Source organism: Drosophila innubila, chromosome X, assembly GCF_004354385.1.
Source record: "Drosophila innubila isolate TH190305 chromosome X, UK_Dinn_1.0, whole genome shotgun sequence".
In the NCBI taxonomy this organism is placed as follows: Eukaryota; Metazoa; Arthropoda; class Insecta; order Diptera; family Drosophilidae; genus Drosophila; species Drosophila innubila.
Genome location: NC_047626.1, coordinates 21,398,044 through 21,412,693, shown reverse-complemented (window position 1 = coordinate 21,412,693; position 14,650 = coordinate 21,398,044). Strand labels below are relative to the sequence as shown.

At 36.6% G+C, this 14,650-nt stretch overlaps 1 protein-coding gene across 1 annotated transcript in view; it reads right to left on the bottom strand.

The window, feature by feature from the left end:
• The window catches only part of LOC117786432 (acetylcholine receptor subunit alpha-like), a 37,407-nt gene extending 23,021 nt beyond the window's left edge, over positions 1-14,386 (bottom strand). The window contains exons 1-3 of the mRNA XM_034624695.1: positions 14,094-14,386; positions 13,279-13,459; positions 5,850-5,965 (exon numbers count right to left, since the gene is read on the bottom strand). Of these exons, the coding sequence (XP_034480586.1) occupies positions 5,850-5,965; positions 13,279-13,459; positions 14,094-14,230 (434 nt within the window). The 5' untranslated portion in view covers positions 14,231-14,386. The remainder of the gene's footprint in view (positions 1-5,849; positions 5,966-13,278; positions 13,460-14,093) is intronic.
• Between the last annotated feature and the right edge of the window lie 264 nt (positions 14,387-14,650).

Sequence of the window (14,650 nt, the reverse complement as noted above, 5' to 3'; positions counted from 1 at the left end):
CGTACATATAGTCCTTATAATTATCGTTTTTCAGTAATGTTGATGTTATCCAACATACTATCGATTGTACTATTGTTGATCCTATATTTGGAACTATCATTGCTACTCGTACTTTACTATATATATATATACTATAGCTTAAGACAACAACAACATTTGGCTTTTGAAACAGTTGGTTGGCTGGTAACCAATTGGATGTTCAACTGTTTATAACGACTAACCCCATTATAAGGCCAAAAAACACACACAAAACGAATACATTTGTGGCATTAAGCTATCTCTGCCTGCCTATGATGCCTCATGCCGCGTGCAACATAAGAGCCACAACAAAAATGCTTAAGCAGGCCAAAGCGTATAGGGGCTCAAGTCATTGACAGGAATTAAAAAGTTGACAGCCGTTGCCACGTGTGTGTGTGTCTTGTGTGTGTGTGTGTGTGTGTGTGTGTGTGTGCCGCAGTCGTCAGTAAATTATGCCACAAGTGCGTGACACAAACCAAAGGCGGACGTTACTGCGGCTTTTCCCTTTATTTGCTTGGGCCAAAAAAGGAGGAGGTGAAGATAAACGAGGAGGAGTACAAAATGGAGTAGGAATTGGGATTGTGGAAGGGGTAGGGGTAGGGTTAGGGGTAGGGGGCGTAGGCGCGTTCTTTCATTGTCTGCAGCTGTCGGAGGCTGCGCCTAAAATGCTGCAACACAATTCACAGCACGTAGCGCAATTTTGCCATGAAGCAGTGGCAATCGCAGTGGCAGCTTTCCCCTTTCCCCGCCCTCAAAACACAACCCCTCCGCACTGCCCTTCCCTTCCCTTCGCCTCTTCCTGCCACCATTCACTTTAATGCGCATCAACATCGACAGTTAAATTAACTCAGGCGCCCACGTGTAGCGCCGTGTTGAGTGTTGAACGAAGGGGCGTGGCACGATAGGGGTAGGGTTAAAGGAAGCTAGAGGTGGGGCGGGGGGGTGGGGTTAGAGGTAGCATCACGTACATACGCCCCATTCAGTTGGGCACCAAGAGCACTGCAATCAGACGCTGATTGACAGACAGTCAGACAGACAGAGAAACAGAATGAAAGACGGATACTGAAATGGTACAAAGACACAGATACCTGAAATACCCTGTAATCAAATTAAATGTAGGAACTATAGACACGTAAATAAAAAAATGTTGTCTGTTATTTATTTTACTTTTTAAGCGTTTTACCTAAAACTTAGAAGTAGTTTAAAAAATAAAAATAATTTAATTTTAATAATTTAAAGAAGTCAGTTTTTTGTTGACGACTATCTAAATATTATTGATGTCGAAACTCAAAACAATTTGTTTTTCAAGGAAAACTTTCTTGGAAGAAATTTCTGTGACACCCTCGAAAATTTAAGAATAAATGGACTAACTATTTCAAAATAAATATGAAAAGTAATCCAATTGTTAATTCTATACTTGAAGCTTCTATTTTTCTTTGCATTTTCAATGAAAACAGCATGACAATGTTAAATTCATTGTTTATTTCATATCGAAGTTGATGTAAATTGTAAATATTTCAGTTTGAAATATCAGGTAGATATGTATAGCTAACAACAGCGTATCTGCTAGTCGATTTAACCATCGTTTTTCGTCTAATTGGGATACAGTTGCTCAGACGACACCTGAGCACAGTCGACAACAACTAAAATCACAAAGCCATAAAATTAACGCATAGTTTTGTCTTCTGTCAAAAGGGGGCCTCAAATTGGATAAAGAAGTTAATGTTGAGGGGGAAAGGGGGTGTTAAAGAGGCTGCTCCACGCCAGCAAAAGATGTGATGTACTTTTTATCCTGTTTCACAACCGTCTTCTTTTCCAACTTCCTCCAAAAAAAGTTTGGCAAAAGTTACCGCTCTGATTTATTGTCAATTGCCTTAGCACGCAACTCTAAAATAGTTCAAGGCAAGTGCGTGTGTATTTGTCATTTTCCATGTGTGTGTGTATGTGTGTGTGTGTGTGTGAGTTAGAGATGTGCATTTTAATGCAAATTTTTTTGTTTAAGGATCGTTAATCGAAACTATTTGTTAGGCTGCAAACTACTTCTGAGCGCAATTTTTTAATTGAAGTATTCAGGCAAATTTAGGCAAGCTAATAAAAATTATTGAAAATTAATGAGTCTTATTTAATTTAAATAGATTTGAAACGTATGTGATAAATGTTGGCAATCGTAATCTAAATTTCTATTTATAACAGAATTTCCTTGATTTTCTTGAAATAAAGACATTAGACCTTTAAATGGAGACATTATATTGAATGCAAAACTTGAATTTATATAACAAGAAATAAAAACACTATTTATAATGAAATCTCCGACAGTGAGATACGTGTTAATGAATTTAGATATATATTAATTTTATTTATGGATTAAATATTCGGAAACAATGCGAATTTCGCAAAAAGTCGATGAAATTGTCTCAGCTATGTTGTGTCAAAATTTTATCCAACTCGTCATTACCGTTTGGGCTGCACGAATATCAGTCAGTTAGTCAGTTAGGACAAACAGTATTATATATATAGATATATATATTTGTGTTGTGTCACTGTGTGTGTGTACGTGTGTGTGTGTGTATGTATGCCATCTCTAGTTTGTGGTAAATGCTACTTGCCGCAAGGCGTCTGCACTTTTGCACTCCACACGCAGCAGGTGAGCACTTTTTGCTTGAGTTTTGTTATGGCTTGTGTGTGCCTGTGTGTGTGTGTGTGTGTGTCCTTTGAGCTCCCAAGGCATAAACAACACTTTCACGGACACCCGAAACGGCGACGTGCGTCGCGACATGTTTGTGGCTGTCGCGCGTGCCAACGACAACGACAACGACAACGAGAAGGTAGCAACAACCAACAACAACAGCAACAACCAACAGCCAACAACCAACGACCAGCAACAACAACAAGAAAGTCAGAAACAATCGTAAGCTTGGCTACTGTTTTGTTGGTTGCGCGTTTTGTCGCCAATTTCTTCGTTTTTTTATTTGTTTTTTTTTTTTATTTTGGCTTTTTTTATGGCATTTTGAGCATGAACTTTTGTTTTGCTCTTAAATTTCATTTCAGTTGCGTTGCCCGCGGCCAAATCTTAAAAAGTTGCGCACATAAAAAAAAGGGAAAGACCGAGAGAGAGAGGGGAAATTGAAGAGGAAAGAGGGGCAGGCGGAAGTGAAAGTGGAGGACTAAATCAAGGTGTTCAACTGGATAAATGGCATGGTAACAAAAAAATATTGTAAAAGCGTCGCGAATGTAATCAAATTTTGTATGGGCCATGGTCATAAGCACACACACACACACCCACACACACACACACACACCCACACACCCACACACACACGCTTCGGGCTTAATGACTGAGAGAGGTAGAGAGTGGAGGAGTATGTTATAGAGAAAGAGAGAGAGAGAATTCTGTCAGGTAATCTGCAAATTGTCAGCAATTTTTCAGCGCACCCTTAGAAATGCTGATGATGTCTATGGCCTCAATGAAAATGTGCAGAAAAAACGTTTGAAAAAATAACTTTTTTCTGATTTAATTTAATAAAGTATTTGTAATTAAATTCCCAGCAAAGCGGTAACTGATATGGTTACAGCTCAAAATAATTCCATAATTAATTAAAGCCTTTTGAACGGGACTGAAATCTCTGATGTTCTTTTTTCTGGCTTCACATTTGAAAATTTTTTTGAGTCTGGAATAAAGCATTTCAAATGGGGATTGAAAAGAACTATAGCTAGTTAAGCTGTTATATTACTCATGTATCTGATTTAAGCGATATAAATAAAGAAGCGACTTTAAAAAACTACTTGAGTAGCTTTGAGATGCATTAATATTTACATTTAATTTTATCTAACATTCATAAAAATTATGAAATATCTTAAGATAATGATATTATTATTATTTTTTAACTCTTTGTCGCTATAGATTTAATATTTCATATTGTATTTAAGTTATTAGATAAAATTTAAGAATATAACTCTTTCTTTATGAACAAATGTTTTACATTGTATTTAAATTATAAAATAAATTAGTATAAGGCGTTCATTTTTATTTCTTCATAGTTTTAAAATCTAGTTGAATTAATGAAATAAAAATATATTCAAGAGATTTTAAAGTATGGGGATGCTTAAAATTTAAAAAGTATTTTATATAAATAAATAAATTAAGATTGTAAACTAAAATTAAAATTAATCTGTAAATTTAATTAAAATACTTTTTTTTCTCCTTATTATATTTAAATATAATTTTTAAATCTATGTAAATATTTAATTATATTTTGGTCCGGAGCTTTTGATTGTTTCGAAGGTTAAGCAACTACACTTCTAATGGTTTAAAAGAGAGCAGTTAAGACTTCACAGGTCTACCTCATGACAAGTCCAAATTTTAAAAGCTCTTAAAGATGTGGTCCATTTATACACAGAGGGAAAAAATCAAGTATTTCGTACTTAAAATACCACTTTTCGAACTTGATTTTTCACTAAGAATGAAAATACTGAAATCAAGGATTTCGATCTTAATTCAAGTACGATACTTTAAGAAGAAATTTAAGTATTTTAGTATTTTTAAACTTAAAAATATATTAAGAATTTTCGTACTCATATCTAGTAATTTAGGAGTTTTACTTGATTCAAGATTCTATGATTTTATATCAAGAATGTTGGTACTTGGTTAAACAATTTTATACTTGTTTTCAGTAATTCGTACTTATATCAAGTATTAATTTTAATTATTGAAAATACTTAATTCGAGTTCATTCGAACTTAATTTTAGTAAGTCTTTTTTTTCTCTGTGTAGATAAATCATGATATATGCAGTTAAAAAACTTTGTGTGCATTTTTATCAAAACTGCTTGACTATCGCTTAGAAATTAAGCATTGTAGGTGTGTGTATTTTGGTTGTTTTTGTATGTGTGTGTGTGTGTGTGTGTCAGTGTGTGCGTTGTCTGCTTATTAAGTTGCCAACACATCAAAGGAGGCAACTTTATTTTTATTTTTTTTCGGCACTTTTGCTAGTCGTCTTTGAAAATTGTGCTTTTGTCTAGGGCTAAACGCATTAGAGCCACGCCCACAGGCCATACCTCTACCCCTACCCCCTTCTCTACTGTGTACGTGTATGTGTGTGTGTGTGTGTGTGTAAATTGTGCTAATGTGTGCACACAAGCGTGTGCCGCATCGTGTCATGTCTTGTCGGTTGGTGCAGGTACTGGCAGTGTGGGCGTGGCAATTAAACAACAGCCTCCTTTGGCCTTAGCCTGACGTTGTTTTCGCGTAACACACACACACAAGCACATACACACACACACTCCTGACCAAAAGCTGCTCCTTTGGCAGCCGGCGCCAAAGTTTTTTAATTTAAAAACTTTTCGCCGACTCGAAAGACTTGCGATTTCTGACTGAAGAGGCGAGAGAGACGGGCGAGTAAAAGAGAAACAGACGACGCCTCATGTACAAGTGTAAATATTGGCGGTAAGCTAAACTAAAAAAAAGAGGCAGGGGGGTGGGGGGAGTGGGAGTGGGTGCCACGCCCACATAACGTCCCATTCCCGCTGTTAGTACTTGCAGCTCATCATCAGCAACTTGTCGTCGTCTTACTCTCGCTCTTCTCTTTGCTCTTGGTCTTGGTTGTTGTGTATGTTGTTGCTGTTGTTGTTGTTGTTGTTGATGTCCTGTTGGCATCCTTGACCTGTGCAAAATGCTCTGACATTCGAAAGATTTGTGTTTGTGTTTTGTGACAGCGGCCAAAAGTTGCCAAAGCAGCTGCCAAGCTGTTGTTGTTGTTGTTAGTGTTAGTGTTAGTGTTGCTGTTGCATGTTGGCATTTTGTAGATTTGTTGTGTTGCTGCATTAAAAACTTACCGCACTGCAGGAACTTCAAGTATATCCCATTCAACGGACGTGTAGAACTCGGACAGATCCACGCCCACTTCGACCACATTGGTGCCGTTCAGTTCATCGATGTGCCGCAGATCCACCTGAAGGAGAGACACACAGTGAGAGAGAAAGAGAGGGAGAGAGAGGAAGCAAGTTAGAGATAAAGAAAGTGAGTGAGACAGACATTGAGATGGAAAAAGACAAAGTGAGTGATTAGTCAATTACAGGACTGCAAACGTTGACAGCGCACATAATTGAGCTGCAGAAGGAGTTCTGCCCCAAAAGTGGGCGTGGCACACAGCACAATTCGGCAAAAGAAAATAAAAAAACAAATGGCAAGTCCCGACCATGAGATACCGGTTACTTAATTCAATATTTATATAAGTACTTTAAAGAAATTAATACCTAACAAAACTACTGCATACTTTTAGGTGATTATATTGAAATAATAACTTTGTTAATAACTTTGGTTAGCTATTTCTCCCGTTCTACTTGTCCGATCTTGCTGCGGTTAAGTGAGATTATAGATAGTATTAATGGAGAACATTATTTACCATAAAAACTGTGTTATCTAAAAAACTGTTAAGGGAGTGGCTTAAATGTAAAACCAACTTGATCTGCGTGGGGTATATAAAAATCTGTGTGCCAAATTTGGTTACTCTATCTCTTATAGTCTCTGAGATCCTTTTGTCTATACAGACAGACAGACGGACAGACGGACATGGCTATATCGACTCGGCTATTGATGCTGATCAAGAATATATACTTTATAGAGTCGGAGATGCCTCCTTCTCCCTGTTACATACACTCCAACAAACACAATATACCCTTTTACTTATTTTTAAAGTAACGGGTATAAAAACAGACTTCCAAAAACAACATAGACTGAACAGCAGCAGCTTCGCTTAGCCAAGTTAGCACTTCAATTTCAGTTCAAAGTTCGGCACGATTGAAGCTGCAACTGACAGTTGAGGATGGTTAAGGATGTGGCACAGGACTCTGCTGCAATTGGCATGCCAGGCACAGCCAGAGACAGATACAGACACAGACACAAGCAGCTGCCCCATGTTATGCACACTGCCATCATGTGGCAGCTGCAGCTATGCCACACAACTTGCGACACAATTGCATTATTTTTTATTTTTATGATTGACTTTAAGCCAGGAAATCAAAGCGAAACAAATATTGGTTACGGTTTAGGATCCTTGCGTCCCAAAAAAACCATTTTGGTGAAAGGCTTTATTTGGATTATTTACATTAGAAACTTTTTTAAAAAAATAATACTCTTCATTTACAACATAAAAAGGTCCCCAAACAAATCAAAAACATACAATTTATTTCAATGTTAATTATGACGCTTTCTTAAATGTTTCTTTAATGACTATTATATTATCAATTATAGATTTTAAGCATTATCTAGCACATAAATTCAATACATATTTATTCAAAACCTTATTCCATTTAACTTCGGGGATTGTTCCACAAATGTTCACCAGCCGAAACACCAAAATTATACTTGTAGCATCAAACATTTATGTAAGCTATTTAAAATTGATTTAGAAAAATGTTTAAAAAGAAAAACATTAAAACTGATTGAAAGTAAATCCATAAAACAATTTTATTTTGGCAACAACTTATTCTAATTCTATTAAAAATCTCGCATTTGTACTTTTCTGTGAACTTATCTTAAGTTAACTCCAATAAGTATGCTATATTTATTTAAAATGATTTTATTGTAAAATTTGTGTAAGTTTTTAAATCATTTGTTAATTCTTTTAGATATTAGTTCTCTTAAATCAAATACGTGTATGCCAATATTTTCAAAACATTTTTAGAATCGATGCATAGTTTTTCTCTAAAAATCGTTTCAGCTCTCATTCGAAATTGAAGTGTGGAACACAATCCTTAAGGTGTGCTTAAAATAAGCAAATATTATGTTGTAATTGATGCACGTACACAAATCTATATGTACTACATATTTGATAGTTAGTGTATGTGCATGTGTAATTGATGTTGACTGAAGCATGGCATGATAATGATAAACCCCATTTTTTTGATTGCGTTTGGTTTTGATACGATTTTCGTTTGGGGATTTTTACTATGGTGTCTCGTCTGTCTGCCGTTTACGCCTCAATGAGTTTGCATAGAGAAAGCGAAACAGAGATGGAGAGAGAGAGAGACGAAGACAATAGTGGAGGGAGCACTTTTTTTTTCTTTTTTTTTTTTTTTTTGCTTGCTGAGGTGTGCGATGAGAAAAGCGTGAAATTTGAAAAGTGACGTTAATTCGATTTTGTCAGTGGCGATGGAAGTTCGAATTGGGTCGAGTTTAGTTGAGTGATGGCTGAGGTGAAGAGGTGAGTTGAAGGGGTTGAAGGGGTGAATGAGGTGTGATGAAGGATTGCAGGAAGGTGCCACAATGATGCAAAATCAAGTGTGAAAATTGAGCCTATGAACTTGAACACACACAGATCGAATGAGTAAAAGAGAAAGTGAGAGTGGGCGTGGGAGTGGGAGTGGGAGTGGGAGTGGGAGTGGGAGACAGTGACAGAGAGTGAGAGTGAGAGAGAGCAAGCATGTACTGCTTTCTCAACATAAAATTAGGCAATCGACGCTCGTTGCTTTTCAACATGAGCGAGCAACAACAACAAGAGCAACAACAACAACAACAGCAACAACAGCAACAACAGCAACAACAACTACTACATATAATCAGGCAGGATGTAGGTGAACCTTGCCAGGTGCAAGTATTGCTGCTGGTGCAACTGTAAATGTAACTGTAAATGTAACTGTAACTGTAGCTGTAAGTGTAACCGTAAATGTAGCTGTAACTGTAAGTGTGACTGTAAATGCAACTGTAAGTGTAACTGAAACTGCTGAAGCGGAAATTGTTATTTTAAGTGGTAGCGGAAATTTCACTATAAGGAAGTTACGATTTACTGAAATATTTCCGACATTGAAAGATGGCAAGCCAGACGGCGAATGCGAGCGAAAGAGACGGAGCATTAGTATGGCGGAAATTGAGAAAGAGAGAGAGAGATAGGGAGAAAGAGAGACAGAGAGACAGAGAGATTAAAAGAAAGGGGGGAGAGCATCACATAGCTGAAAGACAATTGTAAATGCTTTCAATTCACAATGAAGTGAACAGTTTATGCGCTTTCTCTCTCTCTCTCTCTTTCGCTCCCTCTCTCTCTGTGTGTGTGTGTGTGTGTGTGTGTGTGTCCTGTCTGCTACTGCCCCAGGAGAGTTTATAAATATTTTATGATATGGCTCTGCTGATACCGCTTATTGCGGTTGATTTATGCGCACCACAAAAGACGCCCCTCTCTCTTCCTCTTCCCCTTCCCCATCCTCCAGCCTACTCCCTTTTCCACCAATTGCCAACATACAATGAGGCGTTGAAAGCGACAACAATTGTTAAAAGTGACAACTACACACACACACACACACACACACACTCACACGCACACTCACACACACATACAGTCCCGCAAGTAGCCACGTTTTTTGTGCCTGTCGTGTCGTGTCGTAGCGTGTCGTGGCGTGTCAAATATTGTTAGCACTTCGTCTTTTAATACTAAATGAACGTTGGCTTTTTAGTAAATTAGTGCCATCTGCCTGTCTGTATTTTTTTGTTTTCTTTTTTTTTTTAAATTTCTTTAGACTGAATTTCTAAAGTTTACTCTAGTCGTAAATACTCGTATGGAATTGCATTGAAGAGATTTGTTTTAGTTCACCTTTCATACGTGCTTCTTCTTTTTAGCTTGATTTTAACATCCATTGCTTTATAGTAAGTTTTTATTTTGGTCAACAAACTTTAATAACACTTAAATACAAATAAACACTAAATAAAAATAGAAACTTCCAGGAACCGGAACGTTCACGACTTTAAAAATTTAAATTATGTGTGGATTGCTATAAAAAGCTTAAAGAAAACTCTTATTTAAAAAAAAAATTTTTGAAATAATAATTGAAGTTAAATTTTAATTTAAAAATCATAACATAACATTTATCGTCAATTATTATTGACAAAATTATTTTAATTTTTTTTTGTTTTATTTAAAAATTAAATGTAAATATTTGTACATTCCTGATGTATTGCTTTCATATGATACATCAAATGTCCTTAATACACATATACTTAAACATATTACCATGCCTTAAAAAACTTTAATATTCGTCCTTTCTTATTGATCTCTGTCTCTCCTTGTCCATCTCTTTTTGTATCCTTCTTTTTCTTTATACAATACTTTTTGGATCGTTTCTCAATGCATTCACTTTGATCTTAAGTTGCTCAAGTCAAACTACGAGAAGTCGTGAGGCAATTCGTTAGTGATGTCAGTGTGTGTGTGTGTGTGTGTGTGTGTGTGTGTGTGTGTGCAACTTCTATGTGAGCTATGCAAATGACAAGCAAACCTGTGTGTTGCATTACCAAGCAGCTTTGTGCAATTTGCTTGTCCCCGCAGTTGAGGGAATTGCATAACTGAACTGGTACAAGACACACACAGACACACACACATACACTCAAAAAAAGAATCAAGATTTCCGTACTTAAACAGGCTATTTTCAAGAACAAACGAGCTCAAAAGCTGTCTAAGTTCGAAATTTTTAAAGTTGAGAACAAAAATCATATTTCTAGTTCGGTTTCGCAAGTACGGAAATCATAAAATGAGATTTTTCAGGGATACTATAAGTACGTTTTGAGTTTCATTCAAGTCTGTAAAAATTGAAATCATACTACACAATAATCTTGAACTATATTCAAAATGTACTGGTTTCTAGTACAAAAAATTCTCATAATTCATTATTTCTAATCTTAGAACATACTCTAGTATGTGTACTAAAATTAAGCAAAATACCAAAATTAAATACCATTTAATAATGGGGTATTTTCTTGGTTAGCGACCTTTCGGAATAGGTGCTGATTTTACCAGCTTAACGTCATCTTTGCGTCGCTAGAACCAGTTGAGAATTCTAAGGTGCAACAATAAATAAGAAGTATCCCAAAATGTACTTGTTTTAAGTACGAAACGATCTTATTTTTAACTTCCTTTTAATCTTGAAAAAAACTATTTTAAGTACCAAAAAAATTTTAAACTAGTTTAGTACAAATAACTCAGTTGTTTCTGTAGGTATTCTAACAAGACTCACGAATTATATATTTGCCATGGTCCTATATATTCTGACTACATTTGGATATAATCGGACTACTATTTCGAACAATTGCCACAGGAATGTGAAGTACGAATTCTAAATTTAAGATCGATTCATACTTAATTCAATATTTTTAGTACACAGCAATCTTAAAATTTTAAGATCAAAATGGCATAAGTTTAAGTACGATCGTACCTTATTTAAATATGACATTTTTTTCTGAGTGTACATACATGCAGTTGCGTACAATGTGGCATGCTTGAAGCTAACAAGATTTGATTAAAGCCGCGGCAACATTACGAGTACCGCTTGAGGCAACAACGACAGGTATCGCATATTGAGAATGACTTTTTATACGAGTATGGCCCAATGCCAAGCATGCCGCATGCGGTTAACCTGAGAAGCAAAAGAGTTGCAAGACGAGTCGAGAGGGAGACACGGGGAATGGGGAAAGGGTAATGGGGAAAGGGAAGAGGGGAAGGGAAAGTGCTGAGGGCCATTTGTCGGCTCATTTGCGCTGAGCTGCAAAGTAGCAACGAGTAGTTGCAACGCCTCGCTAATGCCACTTCATTAGCTGGCAAGTCGCAAGGCGGGTGGCAAACGTTAAGCTCCTTGCCGCATGTTGCAACTCTGTCTCCCTCTCTCTGTCGCCCTGCCACAACTTTACGAGGCCTGCTCCTGTTGCCGTGTCTTTGTCATTGCCACTTGCCGGCAGGTGACAAGCTTCCATTTAGTCCCTTGGGTGCCTACTCTCCCTCATCCTTTCCCATGTGTCCTCTTGTCTCTCTCTCTCTCTCTCTTTCTCTGTCTCTCACTCTATCTCTGTCTCTGTGTGCTGTCAAATCGCCAGAGACAGTTTTATGTGTGGCAAGTTCATGTGTGTGGCGGCCGTAAAATGTGAGAATTTCTATGCCAAGAACAACGAATTATGAGCAAATTTCGGTTTATGGTCACTAAACCAGCCGCAGGACCTGGTGTGCCTCCAACAACACACAACACACAACACACACACACCCAACACACAACTCACAACACACAGAACCACAATTTGTCAAAGTGCAAAAAACATGGGAAAAACAACACGAAATAAAATAAACTTTTCCAAGGCGCAAGAAATAGCTCAAATTTAATACCCAATCCGATAATTTGCTGCTTTCTATTCGGAACACAAACCTCTGTATGGTACAAAATACAAATTTACATGTAATGCTTAGTGCCAAAGGTGCCAAAAAGAGTATTATAGCCTTAAGTACAAATTTTTATATAGGCGAATGTTGGCTTCTATATATATTTTTAATCAGCCTTAACAAAATAGTTGATTTAACTCTTTTCGTCAAGAACTATATGAGCTAAAAATTCCTCATTTGCTGTAAAGTTTTATCTATATAGCAAAATCAGATAAAGTTTGCTTACAAGTTTGAATAAAGAAATTGTCTTGAAATTTAAACTTCGCTTAGACTTCAATATACTCTGCATATACATTGCAAAATTTCAAAACAATCGAAAATTAAATGCAAAAGTTATTCAACAAACTATTTTGCATACTGTGCAACAGAGGAGGGAGAACTGGCGCCATCTAGTGTTCGTATTATGCAATTTGCTTGCTTGCATGCGTTTATATGTTAGTCGTTAATAGCATTATTTTCTCAGAGACTTGAATGGATTTTGAAACGAAGTTAAAGCTAAAATATTTAATATTCTAAGACATTTTCTTTAATGGTCTTCCATTTTTGTAAAATCTTTTCATAAATAATTCCGAGCTTAAATGAAACTAAAGGAATTTATATTGAAGTTCTTGATACATTCTTTTAGACAGTAAAGAGACAAGTATTCATAGAATTAAGAATAAATTTGTAGTTTAAAGTACGAGTATTTATGAAGAATTAAAATGCTAATAAATTAATTGAAATGATGAAAATCATTTGTTAATTTGCAGAAAACAAAGACAAAAACTCGTAAATAAATGAGCAAGAAGAATGAACTTGGCAAATCAATTGATTTCGCTTTAAATGAAAATGACATTTGAACATCTTGTTCGCTTTTTCCTTCATTCTCCGCCCCAAACTTGTAGCATAAGGAGAACTTTTGGCAGTGCCAATTTGTTGTCGATTTCGTGCATCATTTGGTGAAAGTACAATAAAGTGAGCGGAACGGAGCAATAAGTACAATTACTTGGTAACTTTTCTTTTGGCCACTTTTGTGCTGTGTTAACTTTTTGGGCTTCTGGACTTGGAATATGAGGAGTTGTGAATTTGGGATTTACCTGGAATCCATCGTAAGTCCAGCTGCCGAACTTCATGACGCATGTTTGCTCGTCAAACGGAAAATATTCGACATCAATCTCACAGGAGCTCTTGTAGATTGCCGGAGGTCGCCACTCGACGCGTCCTGTGTAGTTGAGTGTAGCTTTTGTGGCAAGTGTCACCTCAAAGTTGCCATCGGCGCTGTCAGAGTGCAAATAAAGGTAAGCAAAATGAATCTTTTGAATTTGTTGTCAATGCTAATATGCTAACAATTAAAGTTACAATCTTCATAACTATTGTTGTCATTAGACATTAAGACTTAAAAATATTCTAGAGAATGTTTTCATTGTCACTAAATTATTATATAAATAAAATTACTTAGTTCTACCTGCCCTATTCAAGAATAGTGTTCATGTGTTTTTAAAGAGAAGCTCTAGTTTCATGTGGAACTCTTCCATATACTCCTTGTCCAACACATTTGTTTAAATTTAGCTCTTATAGTAACTAGAAACTTGATTTTAATTTATTGCACGATAAAATTGGCTCAGTTATGTTGTGTGAAAATGTCAGTCTCCTAGGTCTTATGGTTTTGACTGTGCAATGATCAGTCAGTGAGTCAGGACAAAGAGTTTTAAAGATAATGTTTTTTTATATTACTTTTCGATACTTGTTATTTAAGTTTTATTTCTTCCAAGCTTTAAACTAATTAAAATTGTTATTTTTTTTACTTTCACAGTTGGGTTTAGAGACGTCCTTGTTAAACAACTCTTGTTGTCTTGTATTAAAACAGATCAGATTTCAGAAAAAATGATGATATGAATGAGAGTACACTCACTTGTTGTAGAGCACAATGTCTGGTCGCCAGATGTGATCGGAGGGTACGTGAAGCATCTCGACGCCGCCATATTCTTTGGGCTCCCACTTGAGTTTGTAGTCGTACCAGGACTGCTCCACCCACAGGTTTGTGGTCATTATTTGATTCTTTAGATTGACATCAATCAATTGCGATAGCTTCAGCTTGATGCGGACCGTCAATGCATCCGTGACATTCACCACCGGACGCACCAATTTGTTGTAGTTGCTTAGCAGATCGTCGTAGAGTCGCTTCGCATCCGGATTCGCTGTGCTGCCTGAAAAAAAAAACAAATACAAAAATCGTAAATTATTATCAAACCAAGATAGAAGAACATTATTATGATGGTCATTATGGCTTATCCCCACTATCTTGTGCCATTTCATAGCCTTAATATATATGTATGTCTGCACAACGCTGCGTATGCGCAATGCGGCAATTAATGTGCCACGCATTAAATTAATGATACTCTGATAATGGCATCACAATATGCTTGACCAGCCACTTCCACCGCCCCCTCATCCCCCCTTCCCCATTCG